This window comes from Liolophura sinensis, chromosome 1 (assembly GCF_032854445.1).
Source record: "Liolophura sinensis isolate JHLJ2023 chromosome 1, CUHK_Ljap_v2, whole genome shotgun sequence".
Lineage (NCBI taxonomy): Eukaryota > Metazoa > Mollusca > Polyplacophora > Chitonida > Chitonidae > Liolophura > Liolophura sinensis.
The window spans coordinates 73,411,124-73,426,787 of NC_088295.1; the positions used below are offsets into that span (position 1 = coordinate 73,411,124).

The 15,664-nt window shown below is 39.0% G+C and overlaps 1 protein-coding gene across 3 annotated transcripts in view; it reads left to right on the forward strand.

Annotated features, from left to right (window-relative positions):
* The first annotated feature begins 6,330 nt into the window (after positions 1-6,330).
* The window catches only part of LOC135461366 (macrophage mannose receptor 1-like), a 44,237-nt gene continuing 34,903 nt past the window's right edge, over positions 6,331-15,664 (forward strand). For 2 of the 3 annotated variants that reach the window (XM_064738409.1, XM_064738411.1), the window contains exons 1-7: positions 9,235-9,311; positions 9,749-9,908; positions 10,704-10,837; positions 13,218-13,351; positions 14,014-14,110; positions 14,396-14,519; positions 15,384-15,469. In XM_064738409.1, coding sequence (XP_064594479.1) covers positions 9,295-9,311; positions 9,749-9,908; positions 10,704-10,837; positions 13,218-13,351; positions 14,014-14,110; positions 14,396-14,519; positions 15,384-15,469 — 752 coding nt within the window. In that variant the 5' untranslated portion in view covers positions 9,235-9,294. Of the gene's footprint in view, positions 6,446-9,234; positions 9,312-9,748; positions 9,909-10,703; positions 10,838-13,217; positions 13,352-14,013; positions 14,111-14,395; positions 14,520-15,383; positions 15,470-15,664 lie in introns of those variants that run through there. The other variant, XM_064738410.1, reaches the window with a different exon arrangement.

The window sequence follows — 15,664 nt, forward strand, 5'->3', positions numbered from 1 at the left end:
GAAAGCAAAACAACGATATTGCAATTTTGGGAGACTCAGTTAGCAATTAAACAAATGAAGACTAGTAGTTCTACAGATTGTGAGGAAGCTGGGTGTTGGAGAATATCTTACTTGGACTGGAGGATTATCCGGTCCATCTTCGTCACACACTACATCTTCGGGATCTTTTAGTATCCAGACAATTGGTCCGTCGTGTTCTATGCTTAAATATCTTGGTCGGAGTTTTGAGGACCTCATAGGAAACTGGTCCCTAAAACAAAAGAAATGCGAAATATATGTTAGGAAGTATTCCCAATGATCGGTTTCTACATATTCGTCGTTTTGTACTCGGCAATGCTGGTTTAGATTTTGCACCTGGAAAGACGTACTGGGTGATGTTTGTGTTTGCTGGTGGGTATGGATGCAGACAAGATTTTTGTCATACAAGCGAAAGCATTTAGGAGGGACTGTACTCATTACAGGAAGTATTTCATCGTATTTGATAGATATATCATTGCACACTAATATGTGCGATTTCACAGGAAGACCACGTGATACAGATGTTATATCTGTATGTATGTATAAGTATAAATACTTAAACATTACACTGTATTTAAAAGATGCATAGGGGACTGTATTACCTCGTGCAGTAATATTATACTACGTGTATGATTTTACAATAATATCACGTCATACATACTGATACTTTGAGGTGTTTCTGTCGTCCCAGTGCAGCTGGCCAGGATGCATACTGAGGGATGTCGGGGAGTCGGCCGGTCCCCAAGGGCTGAGGATCAACCAAACTGTGCTGATGGAGATAATGTTAGCATACATTATCTGTAGGCTACTTCATAACCAAACTTTGGTGGCTCTAAGCATCTCTAAGATAAGTATCTCTGTGTCAATGAAGTCTCGATATAATACACGGCTGTAAGTCATGTCATACGTACATGTAACTAACAACAGCAATATCGCTGAAGCATTATGACGTCACAGTCACTTACGTAGTGGATACCAACATAAGACCGAAGCGAGAGATATTACGTCATTTTATTCTACTGTTGTGTCAACACTGCAAACTTATAGAGAGTAGACGTATAGGCCTACGTCATAAATGAAACCGTAGCACGCAATATGTTTGACGTTGCGCATCAAAACACTTATGACGTTGATTTCCTAGTGGGGAACTCGTCAAACTTCTTCTCGCCTGCATCAGGACAGTTCACAGCTGCGGAATCATTTGTTCTTTTCTGTATTACGTCACATATATCGGCGTATGTGTGCTCATAAAACATATATGAATGTGCAGCAGAAAACGATGAGTCATCTGGAGCTTTTGTGTAGCTCGTCCTCGAACCACCCATTCACTCACATGCCTCGAAAAGCGTCAGTGCACATTCGTCTTAGAGGGCCTTGAGTCAGATCTGACCATCTTCTCCACTTTTAAAATGAAACATTTAAATTTCGCTACGGAGTTGTTTTGTCATGGAAATATTCCCGCTGAACACCTTCTTTAAAAGCATATTTAGAGTGTGATTCTCCACTCACCCATTAAGATGTCCCCACCAAATCTGAAGTGAAATCTTTGAAATGTAAGTTGGTATGATCTTTATAAAAGTGAGTTATGGAACTGTTATCAAAATATTACATCAGAGGCACTGTGTACATATATGGTTAGTCTTTTTACAATCAGTGTAGGAGTGAGTAGACCCAGTATATACATTGTAGTTCATCATGTTCAGCCCTAATATTGGTCAGTCGGTATACCTCCGAACTGGCCAAGGTTCAGTTATATCGTCTGAAAACTCTGTTAAGTAGCTTTTGAATTTGTTTAACTAAACAGTTAAACAAGCAGTAAGCAGTAGCGGTATATAATAAATACACTGTTGATGCACCCTAGTGGGTTTTCTCTTAAATTTGTCGGAAATGGTAAAAGGTGCTCACGTATATTTCGTAAGAGAAACTGATATAGAGAGTTTGTACGTGTTTCAGTTTTAAAACCTGCATGTAGAGTGGGAGGGCACACTGTTTTCAACTTGGCGTCCATCCGTCCGTTTTACGTTCGACGTGTCAGCAACCTGTTAATGGTCACGGGTTTCCCTTGCGGGCATAGCTTCCTCCCATCACAATCCTGATTACCCAGACAGGCATACATAAAATATTCTTCAATAGAACACCAAATAAATAAACAAATAAATCAAAACAGCAGTCCCCGTCGGACAGATAACAGCCACTGAAAGGCCTAGGTCTTGTGAGAGAAAATGTTGCCATAGGGCTTCTCAATATAGGATAAGAAAAATACAGATTTATTAGCACATCATGGTACACTGGTGATAAACCTTGGCCTCGCACTACAGTAGTATGTTTTCAGAATAATTGAAATGGGACGTCCTCATCACACAGGAATCCTTTTCTTTTTCATATCCATTGTTGTAAAAATCGTAAAAAAATAAAATTCTGAATGTCATATTTCTCTGGCGAGCTAGATATGCCTTCCCCCTCTTTAATCAGCGCGCCATCACATTCCTTCTCCACGGGTGTGCTGGCGTCTTGTCAACATCTCCAGTGGAATTTCTACGACCGGCTTTCCTTCGCCTCGTCACAGTTGTCCAATAACCCTCATGTCCAGTGCTGTCCCCCTCCTATCCAGTATTGTCACCCCTGTTTCTATCGACTTCCCCTTTCTCATTGATCTCAGCCTTTTGCTCTTTCTTTCCTCGTACATCGTATAGTGGCTCGGGTTCATGAAATTTGTCAGCAACCTTCTTCTTCTCTTTCGTCTCTTCGCGTTGCTCAGTTTTTTGGATAGATTACCCTCTGTGGTCGTGGTAAGAGTTTCGGGCCCTACTTCTCTTTTTTACCTTCTCATGCCATGGATGTCTTTCTTTGACTTTTCGGGAAGTGGTGTATGTTTCTTTTTATCCCTCGCCATATTTATTTCACCAGCAGGTTTCTTGTCCCTAATGTGCTTTGGCTCGCATCTTGATTTCTCTTCTTGGCCTTTTTTCGCCTCCGGCGTCTCTTACATCCTGCTACACAGAGGGCAGGCCTTCCTCCAGGACATTTCAGTTTTTCTCCAGGAGATACGAAGGCCTGTGCAAGCACACGTATAGAGAGAGATTAACAAAGTAGGCCTACCGTAAAATAATTACGACGTCACAAAAACACATTTAGTCTATAGAAGTAGTCTATAAAATCAAAACGGTCCTTTTAGAAATAACTGCACACGAGAACTACACATCATAGAGAACATCGTTTTGTGTCATACCAAAATTAATATTTGATACAAAAGTGTTTTGAAATGACGTCGTTTGTTAGACTGACCATGTTCCAAGCGTCTCCTTCTGCACAAGTGATCCTGGATAAGGAGGAACAATGTGAACACCCAGACATCAATCAGGAGGCCAACATCAGACGGGAGAGCCGACGGAGAGAATTCCATTTCCGGTGTCTTGGGGGTGGAGATTTCTGTGCTTGTGATTGGAAGCTGTTCACGTCTGTTTAGATTCCATATTCTGTCCTCAGACATGTTGAACCACGTTGTGATAAACATCTACAGGGCAAAAAACAAAAGAACGATATTGCAACATTGTGAGACTCAATAAAAAAATCAAATAAATCAAAGACGAACATTTTTGTGAGAAAGCTGGATGTTGGGAAATATCTTACTTGGACATATATCTTGGCTGGAAGGCTATCAGCTGGCTCCTCTTGCCACACTAGCTCTTCTGGACCTTCTGGTATCCAGACAATTGACCCGTCGTGCAGTGTACTAAAGTGTGTTGGTTCAATCTCGGAGTATGTTAATTGCAACTGGTCCCCAAAATAAAAGAAATGCGAAATATATGCAAGGGAGCGTACCCAACCATCTGTTTCTTTTTGTCGTTTTGTACACGGCATTGCTGATGATAAAGGATTATATTTTGCAGTTGAGAAGGACATATGGTGTTAGTGTTTGCTCATGGGTATGGATACATGTGAGAATATTGTCGCACGTATAAGCGAGAGGTTTTTCATACTTGGAGGTAATGAGTAAATGTTAGCTTGTTGTGAAGGTATGCCTCTAAACACTTACAGGCATAGGAAATGAGACATGTCATTTCACAATCATACAACGCGTATGATTTCAAAGCCAGACCATGTGATACATAAAGATACAGCATGTTAGAAACATTACATTAATTGTATTTGAAAGATGTGAGATTTTACTGTTTTTCCACATGTTTACTGATTTCATGCAGTAATAATATACTACGTGCATGACTTATTAGTAATGTCACGTGATACATACTGTTACAGTCAGGTGTTTCTGTCTTCGCAAAGCCGAAGGGGTGTCGGGGAGTCGGCCGGTCCCCAAGCGCTGAGGATCAGCCATAATGTGGTAACGGAGATAATGTTAGCATACATTATCTGTTGATTGTAGTTACTTCATAACCAAACTTGATGGTACCAAACACAGGAACTCTTGAAGTCTCGGTGTAACACACGGCTAAGTCATGTCACAACGTACATGTGACTAACAACAGCAATATCGCTGAAGCATTATGACGTCACAGTGACAGACGTAGTTTTATACCGTCAAACGTACGAAGTGGATAGTCTACTGCAGCGTCAACACTGTGACGTCATAGTGAGTAGACGTCTACGTCATAAATGAAATAGTAGCACGCAATATGTTTGACGTCGTTCAACAAAACACTTGTGAGGTCGAAATCCAAATCCATTGACACGCTACCTGTCGGGAGAGGAAACTCTTTCGGTACCTCATTACAAATCCTCACAAGGCCTCACACTCTGCATTGGTCTTAGTCGGACATGACGCTTATATTTGTGTCTAATCTCTTTTGATTAAAATGCCGTTTTACCGTGATATCGCAAGTTGGATCCACTCCTTGGCTCTGTGTCACATAAATGAAATATTCTTAGGTACGCTGCGGGAGTAAAAATAAAAATTTGCTTTTTTCAGTGGTATATATATGGTTAAATTGGTCACGTTTTGTGAAGCAATCTTTTAGTATCTGATATAATATATTTATCTTCTACCATGAAGCACGGCTGTCTCTGTCTGTTGTGGTCTTTCGAAAAGTGAGACTTGGCAAAAACCTCCACGTCGTGCAGATCTATGGCCAAGCGACAAGAACGTGTAATGTATGGATACCTTACGCGTGTCTTGATTTTGATGATTAAATTATTAACATTTATTTATTAGCTTGATCTCTTACGCTGTACTTATATTTCAGTTAAATATTATCACTTATACGACGTTGGCCAGCAATATGGTGAGAGAAGAACCCGGGGGAAAGCCACGATCATTCGCAGGTTGTTGATAGACCTCCCAAATTTTTAATGGTAAACAAAACTATTGTATACAGTTGTGGGCGATATTTACTTAAATAGAAGAGGAATATATATTGTATCTTGGTTTACTGTCCTTCTTATGTCACCCTAGACTAATAGATTACACATTGTATACACTTCATTAAGCATGGCCAAAGCGTTAATTGATCACCTCGTATAAGTACTGTAATGTATCGGGTCGCAGGTTCGAATCTGACTCCGTAAGTGGGAAGGTCTGTCAGCAACCTGCGGATGGTCGTGGGTTTCCCCCGGGCTGTGCCCGGCTTCCACCCACCATAATGCTGACCGCCGTCGTATAAGTGAAATATTCTTGAGTACGGCGTAAAACACCAATCCAAGAAAAAAAATCGAATCTGACTTTATCGCACTCTGGTTCCGCTGCACCTCCAAGTTGGGAGGTTCGTTCTGTAGACTCTCCGAAACCTTCCCCTCAACTACTGCATGCAAGGGCACTACGGTTTCTCCCTTTAATAATCCTAACCTGCGTCAAAAATTTGAAAAATGCTTGGGGACAACGTTAAACACAAGTCAACGCCAGTCAGGGTTTTCCTCCATGTTCTTGGTTCAGATTATGCGAGGCTTTAAAGAAGATTCGTGTGTGTATTAATTTCTGTATTTAATGAGCAAAAATGTAGATTTGAAACACCTATACCCCAGCATGACAATCTGTTTTAGTCAACAGCGTACACGGCTATATAAGTATATATGTATGGCCTAGCTAGTTTAAGCTAGTCCACAACTGAGTCAACCGGTCAGTGAAGTTAAACATTGCTTCCAATCAACCAATAAAAATACTTGCACTCAATGTATTGATCAAAGATGCTTCACACTTTGGACTTTTTATCTCGACCGTGATAGCATCTCTCAAGTCGGTGCCTATACCTTAGGAGATACATAGATACGAAGACGGCGGAGATTGATATAAACAAACCTGGTGTATTTTTGTTAAGTCATTTCTTATCCATCACCTGGTAATGCGCCCGCCGTGGTTGGCGTGACTCTTAACGCTAACAGCGATCTCTCAGCACCCCAGAAATCTCAGGATAACGGGCCAAGATGAACGCTATCTACGTCGGGGCAATTTTAGTCATTCTATCAATATATGAAGGTAACATTTTTTCTTTGATTAATATTTTATACTGATCGGATTAAGCCTTGTTGTAAAAGCATTCATCGGCGACATATATCTGATTTTAAGTTTCGTGGCCGAACGTACAACACTGAGGTATTATTTATGGCAGAAACCTGAGATCAGCATTGTGGGTGGCATAGATGTCTACAAATACAATCAGTCAGCGAAAATATGTACAAAATTGGATATACTAAACACACAGAGAACAATTTAGAATATTTCACTTGTTCGACGTCGCTCAGCATTATGGCGGAAGGCAATGCATGGTTTCTAACACTGACATCAAATACTCAGTATGCAATTCTGAGCCAAGTCAAGACTTGTGTAAACTGGTCTGTATATTACTGTATCATATTTATAATCTTTTCTGTTCTTTTAATCTTAATTATTTATTTTTTTCTCATCATTTTCATATCTCCTTGGGATTTACTATATGGCATAGACGAAAACCGTTTGGTTCATAAATCACAGCGTTTTCATCAAGACCAGCTCAACCGGCACAGACAAATATCGCTAAGATCTGCTATAAAATAGGACATTTAGAAACAAGATGTCACACACATCAGTATGTAATAATATGTAATAATTGACAACCATTCTAGGGGAGATTTCATCATCGACTTTTTATATGTATTCAATCTCAGTTTATAGGTGTTTTATTCCATGCCAGACAGCCCCAAGCGATTTTTTTAGATTTCCGGAATCCATTGTTTTCATTGACTTGATGGCAATTTGCTTTCAACAGCGCTCGTATATACATTAACATAGGGTCATTTATTTCATCTTACATTGTCTGCCGTACACACAACCCCATACACAATGCGCGCATGTCACACGTTGGAGAGTTCATCAGTGATTTACCAAAGATTTGTGGTTTACTCCATGCTCTCCTGTTTCCTCCACACATTGTCATATATATTGGAATTAAGAGAGAAATTCATATTTATATCATACTTATATCAAACTGTGACATTTGTTAGCAATACAAGAATTAAGTTTTATATATCAGTATGGGTCATACTCATTAGTAAAAAAAAGATAAGCTATACACCCTAGATGTGTTTAACGTTATAGTTTGTTCAGAAATGATAAGTATAGCATATATACCGTCTGAGTAAGTAAAATACATGACTGAGTTGTGAAATATGCCCGTGTATATTGTTCCCACCAGTCATAATCATATAGTTGTCGTTGTCATTGTGAATATAAACTATGGTATACTACTGAAACGTACAGGCGGACAAACCGACAAATAAGTTATAGTCCTAAAGATGCAGCTCATCATTTCTACGCCAGAAATAAGTGTTGACGGGTTTATCGGTGAAGGGCAAGATGTTGTTGTTATCTTCAGGAGTGTGATAAGCCTATATGTGCGTGCTACCTGTCAGCACTAACCCACGAGATGTCCGTATCACTCAGTGACAGCTTGGCGCACGAGATTATCACATATCTCACTGGTCTAAGACGTCCGTCATATCTTATTATGTACTCCGATTGAACTCCCCATATATATGTATGTTTAAAAGAAAAAAAAACTCCCACCCATCTTTAGTCTCCATCATATACATGATTTATTTTCGAACGTGTTACATGTATAAATTATGTCACGTTGAATACTGCGTATTTGTTTGTTTGTTTTTTTTGTTTTTTTTTTTTGGTACGGGAAACAGTTTAACATACATGCATGTATCTACAGTGTATATAGACATTTACCACATATTTGGTTAAAACAAGTTAAGTACTAAGCGGTAATCACGTGATGGCTGAAGTTTGTCTCAAACTTTTGAGATTTCTGTACTTCTGTGTATGGAGGCTCACGACACATATAAGCCTAACGGGATGAAACTTAATTTCAGAATAGATATATACACTTTTTAACACATTAAACATGGATGCGGTATGAATACGTGTGGGTTTAGGTCACCTAGCGATACTGTATGGAATTAAGCCACAAATGAAAAAATACATAAAAATATGAAATAAATAAACAAATGCAACTCATCCCGCTTTAAGAGAGGTACGGTGACAAGGGCAGGGTGGATTCCTTCTCTCATGAACTTTATTCCTGTGGAGAAATATAACTGAAAAAGGCTTGATCACGTTTTTATTTACCGGTATTATTTATTTTACTTAAGAATTTTTCACTTATGACGCCATTCATGTGAACACAGTAATCTACGTTCATTCGCCTGGTAGGCCTACGTGAAAAACCTCACAACCTAAATTTAAGCCGCAGATGAAGAAACTAGAGCTGGATTCGAACACGTAACTCAACGCGCACGCGGTAAAAGCGACCCAGCATATGAGCCGGCGAGAACCTCTATAATAAATTTTCACGTTTAAATAAATATGTTTCAATTTTATGAAGGTATAGATATGAATCACTCCATATGTAGCCTACACAAGAGATGTACATGAGCTACGATGCCATCTTCCCCACACAGTAGCCCAACATGCACACCACATGTGCCGGTACTCGTTGGCTAGGTAAATTACCGTATTGTTTGTAAAAGTCAAGACAAGCACGTCGTACTGCCATCAAGCTCCCCGAGAAGTGAATGCCATATGTTAAACTACAGAATGTTAAACATCTGACCAATATTTATCGACCGACCGACCGACCAACCAACAGACTAACAGAATGACTAATATTGTATGAAACATTTGTTACATTAATGGGGTTTATATGGACCCCCATGGTTAGTGATAAACTGATTAAAGGGAGATCACTCTTAGCCCAATGTTTACCGCCTGCCTCTGCGCGCGGAGGACGAAGTGTCTCAAACAACTTCTGCGGAATGTAGCGACCAACCTGTTCGATAGACATGAGAAATTGTCTTAGGTAACCTGTTTTAGAGTGCAGTTTAATGCGCGAAGGATTACTTTCGTTCATTTACAGTGTACGCAGAAACATTAAATTAAATTAATCAAATGTATTAAGATGGTGCCAAGGTACAAATTACAACAACAACATTAGCACTGGTATCTGTCAGATCAGGCCTCCTGCAGCATCATTGATGGATATTCATTGCATCTTTATCAGATAAGATTACAAAGCATAGGCGGGATTATCATGGAAAGTGTGCCCAGTTCCATACCTAGGATATTTAGCAAAATGTCCGTTATTCTTCATTCTGAAAATTTATTTTATGAGGTAGTGTTGTTGGGATGTAGGCCTATGCCTTTCACCTGTTTTATTTTTGGTTTGCAAGTGTCCCCTCAATTTTACAACTATGTTTTATATATTCTATTGATTATTCCATTTTTGTTGTTTTGCAGTGAGAAGCCAGACATGTCCATCTGGTTGGTCAATGCGTCCTGGGGCTCAGCATGTTACATGTTTGTGTCACACGAGAATGCCAAGAGTTGGGACGATGCTCAGGCTGCCTGTGTGGGAATGAAAGGAACATTAGTCAAGATAAACAACACAGCATTGCTGGTAAAAATGCTTTTTTATTGGATGTGACAAAAAAGCTTCATGTCAAAACAGTGTAAATGTACAGCAGTTGATGCTTATGTGTGGGTTAATCTTACTAATTTCAGATCTTGTAACAGTTTCCTGTACTGGTTTTTTGCTAACTAGATCTCTTCATACATGTACACATCAGGACACTCTAGGAACATTGCGTGAAACAGAAAATAATGGTTTATGTTCTGTTTATCTTATAGAATATGTTTAGCATGATGCACATTTAGGTTATCAGTTGGTATTTTCTGAATAGTAGCTGTGTTATAATCAAAAACAAGTTAAAAATGTTAAAAATATAAGAATTTTGTACATGTTTTCCAAAAAGACGGTGTCCTAAAATGTTGAAGTTGAGGGATTGTGAGATGGGGTGTCATTTTTCATGTCCATGTAAAGTACAGGTTCAATTCCAGTCTTGAACAGAAATTTTCTAGGTCCTTTTGTGCAGTCTATTTTTTTTATCGGTTGAACTGAAGACCATTGTCTTGTGTAAGTTTGTACGTTACACTTGACAAAGGTTATCAGTTGCTTTAAAAATAATTTCTTTTCAGAAATGAGCAGCATGCGTACTTTGCCTGTGTTGTATTTGCTGTATTTCCCGAAATAATCTACTGAACTTTATCAAATTTTGTGTGAAACTTTATAACATGTACTTTATTAAATGACTGATAAACTTTTAGAATGACTGTTTATCTGAAGGTAAGGTGTTTTTTTTTTCTAGTGAAATAGCTATCATTGTTGTATGTAGTGAATATGACCTAATTGCAGCAATGGATCCAAGGTGAAGTTTCAAAGCGAGTACAAAGTGACTCCACCACAACAGAATGGTGGACAAGTCTGAAAAAGATGTCAGGAAACAACTGGTCCTGGTCAGATGGGACCGCGGTTGATAACAGCTTAGGGTAAGTTGTTCTCTGGATTTGGGTACTAAAGTTATGATCCATATCCATGGAGGGTATGTAGTTACAAGTTCCCAAATGTCACAGAAGTTAAGTTATTCTCCATTAAATTGTGCAGATTTGCTGAGTCAGAGTGTAAGTTCTCTAAATTGGCATTTTATGGTATGATACATATAGCTACATGTGTTAAGTTCAAAATGAGATGGCAAACCTAAAGTTTCGTGTGTGAGTTACTGTCATTTACTTTCGCATGATCTGAGTTGGCAGCAATATGACAGAAGAGCTTGATTAGCCTCCTGCCCGTTTCATTAACGTGCATGGCACTTAGTAGCTCTGGTTGCTAAACCTCGCCATATGGGGTGATAGTGAGGTGTGCAGGTGTCTTGACTAGTAGGCCTACGTGAACATTTCTACATATACATGTGAATCAAATTGAAGAAAGTATTAAGACAGGCGAAGTCTATTACAAACCTTTAAATTCCAAACACTGTTTAAAAGTATGACCATGCCAAACAAGGAATCTACATGCACAATGTACACTGCAGATAAATTGATTATTCGGGTTAGGCCTACTTGAAAGTTACCTCACACCGTTATTAGGTGAAGGGTTGTTTGCTGAGAGCCCTCATTATCTAACGAATATGTGTACAAATGTACTTCAGCTAAAACGAATTTCACTGTCATCAATATCTGTCATCGGCTTCCATTGTCCATGTAATTCCAATTTAATATGCCAGTCTACACGGACATTTTGTTTCTTTATAGTTGGAACTGTCTTCCTATTGCAGAAGAGTTCCCTTTCCTGTGTTTTTATATTGGGAACCTGCATTGAACAGAAAACTTACTCCATGCAAGGTTTCCAAAAATTGTCAAGATTTACTTTTACCTGTTTTCGGTAGCACTGTGTGCAAGTCTGGCATACTGGGGGACAGGATTTGTTTGAGTTGTTATCACATTAGGGGTTCACACAACACTGTCACTGGCTTTGTAAATTGCCTGCTGCCAGCATAAATCATGTGAACATTGGGTAGATACGTGGGAGTGTCTAGTCCTGTGATTGTAAGTCTCTTGTATCTACATATAGATAAAACCAATCTGTATGACTAAATTTTCATCCGAGGGGACTCAATTAAATATTAAGTAAATTAAGCATTGATGTTTACGAAATATGGCCGGAAGTTGACGGTCTTTCCAATTACGCCAGAATGCTGCAGCAGTGCAAGCGCACGGTTGTAGCTGTCGCTTTGATGGCAATTTGATGTCTTTATCTAGTCTGCTGGTAGGCCTAGTTGGCAATTATGCATGCGCGGTGTGCTAAACTCTGCTACAGCCTTGTATACGGAGAGCCCTGCAGTTTAAAAACGGATATTTGACATGACCCTCCACATGCGTGAAGGTAGGGGTAGTCATACTTAAGGTGGCCTCCGAGGCTCATGTGGTTAGCGCACTAGCACAGCGTAATGACCTAGGAGCCTCTCACAATTGCGGTCTTTGTGAGTTCAAGACCAGCTCATGCTGGCTTCCTCTCCGGCTATAAAGTGAGAAGGCCTTGCAGCAACCTCTTCGCGACCTAGGAGCCTCTCACAATTGCGGTCTTTGTGAGTTCAAGACCAGCTCATGCTGGCTTCCTCTCCGGCTATAAAGTGAGAAGGCCTTGCAGCAACCTGCGGATGGTCGTGGGTTTCCGCCGGGCTCTACCGGGTTTTCTCCATGCAGGGTGCCGTTGTATAAGTGAAATATTATTGAGTACGGCGTAAAACACCAATCAAATTAAGAAACAAATAGTCAAAATTCCTATTTAACAAAAATAATGATAATAAAACAATCAACCTGTTGCAAAGTGCATGTACTAAAATTATGAATAAAACTCAGGAAAACATGAACAGTTGGTGGTAGGAGCATAGGCAAACTGTTCGGGGTGCAGCGTGAGCTAGTTTGTTGCAATCTTGAACTGTCAGTATTATCTCCTGACCATCCCTGATGCTCTCCCGTGGCGACCAGCCAGTCAGCGCAATGAATCCTGGTATACGCTTTTCGCGTCTCAGGGCATAACTTTAGATGATTTACCTTAAGCACCCTTCTTACATTCTGAAGATCAATGAATTGCTTAATTTATTAATTTTTGATGAGTTATATTTTTGAAACGCCAGTTAAATAAAGGCTGGTTGAAACAGTAATGTTATCATTTCATAAGTGCATTGATACTGTGTGCTTAAGATTGACTTCATGTATTTAATTGCTAGTGCAATTGTCTTATGTGTGTGCTGGATAAATTTCAAACTACAAGTATTTTGATTTATGTATATTTAATAATTGTATTACCTATACATTAAAGTTCTTCTATGAGCTAAACATTGCACCTGTCACTTTGTTTTCTCTTCAGGTTGTGGATGTCCAATCAGCCAAACAATGCCATCAGCCCTGGCTGTGCTCGTATAGCTCAAGTGGACACTGGGATAGGCCTGTCGGTGGCTAGCTGTGCTCAGGAGAAAGCCTATATCTGTCAGAGAGACCTCAGTAAGTCTAGGGACTGACCCCACAAAAGCATTCCTGACTTTAGTCAGAATTTGAAACCTCACCAAAATGCTTTTACATTTATATGTTACTGGAAATTAAAATTTTGATGCATTTTTCTTATCATACCAGCCATAAGGTGGCCAAAATTTTTTATTTATGCAGGTCAGAAATAAGGTCTTTCTTCTTATTTAAATTTATAGATAAGTCAAGTTTGTTTATTGTTCAGTTATATATCTGCTATTAATCTGAATTGTTATTCTGTCATTCCTGCTTTCATTGCTGATGGGGCTTGTGACAATAAACTGGTGATAGTGCTCATGGGGGTTTAAGTTTCTTTAAGATGACTCATCTTTCACCAATGTGGCTTACAAGTTTACTTTACACTTGATAAATTTCATCAATGTATCTGGTTTTCTCCATTTAGAATACTTAGTAGCCGTCATATAGAAGAAAAAATGTCAAGTGTGGTGGCACCAGTGAACAGATAGAATATTTTCTTGATGATATAAATCCTTTTTAGTCTCCTTAAATAAAAGATTTATGTAACAGGGAGAGTAAACTGTGATACATCTTATTTCACAATTTATGAATATTCATGTAAAATGTATATTTTTATTATTTTCCCAAGATTACATGATGTAATTTTTCTAACATTTCCTCAGCTGCACCCGCTTACTGTGACTCTGACAGTGGCTGGGAAAGTCACCATGGAAACTGCTACAAGTTTTTTGATTACAGAAAACAATGGCCTGATGCTAAGTAAGTTTAGAATTTTTCTGCATGATGCAGATTTTGTGTTGAGGTGTTTTCAGGATTTATTTTTTATTCTTTTTTTTTTTTTTTCTGTTTTCATCGGCAAGTGTGGCTTCATCACAGATTTACATATTTGTTTATAAGGTTTTTCAATAACACCTCTGTGAGGGGTCTTAGATTCATAATTTTTTTTTAAAATGTTCGAAAGTCTTTTGTACAGATAAGTTCATTTACTTACATGACACATTGTATGACATAGGATGTGAGATGGAGAGAGTGTAATGCTTGCAGGTTGGACTGTGAGAACCATGGGGCTGTTCTGGCGCGGCCTATGACTAAGAATGAACAGAGGGCTGTATATGATTTGGCAGTCAGCAATAGGAGAGACTCTTGGATTGGACTGATGAGTGCACTTGTAAGTTGTGGACGATTCATGCTGTGTGGATTGATATAAAACAAAAGTCTTAGATTTGCTACTCAGGAAACTTTCAATATGAATACTACCTGCTTTGGTGAATTAGTGTTCAGAGGCCCAAAGCTGTGAGTTCTGGGCTCAAACCCTGGTCGGGTAAAACTTTAAAGATGTTACCCGTTTCTGCCTCACTTTGCAGTTAGCACGTAAAGGGGAGAGCAAGGAAACAGGACTGTACAGAAACAGAACGTATTTATACATAAACATGTATATACACACACTGAATGACTCCTTGTCAACATATAACTGAAATTGTTAACTACAAAGGAAAAACCCAAGCATACATACATACATACATACAGACAGACATACATACACCTGGATACTCAACAAGTCATAAATAGTATACAGCCACCAGATGTGTGTTTATATATATGGTTCAACTTGTCATACATTTTTAATTGTATCTGCCGCACTTGTCAAAAACTTGCACCCATGATTAAGTTACCATGATCAATGTGATAATGAGAGTTCTCTAGATCCTAGAAGCTTGTGTGGAAAAGTGCACCACAAAGACTGATATTGTATGAACCTTAAAGAGATACACAATTGATGTTGATTGCTTGACAGGGGAGATTGGGTTTCCTGGGTTAAATTTTCTCGCCTTGGGCACGCTTGAATAAATGCACCATATCTAAAATTCAGTTTAGGCAGGGTATAGCCATGTATCTCTCAAATCGGCCAATCAGAATTGCTTTTCTATCCCTTTAAATACCTCTAAAATGCACTTTCATATCAAGTACAGTGTTACTGAACACTACATGTATGCTAGGGTAAGGCGTGATTGCCTCATGTCTAAAATTGCAGCAAGGTGGCAATGTTCAGTGGCAGTGGGCTAATGGATCTGTCATATCAACCAGTCCATTCTGGAAGACACAGCCATCGGTGACCAAGTGAGTAGCATTATATGGAGATATTAGTTGCTGTCTGACATTCTGTGGTGACACATGGATGAAATAGCTTTAATTACGAATAACAATCTCACAAACGAAGCTAAATAAAAAAATCAGTAATTTCATAACTGTTGAGATAGAAAATTTTTTTTGTGTGTGTGTATATCATAATCAGTAGAAGTGAAACAGTTTTTG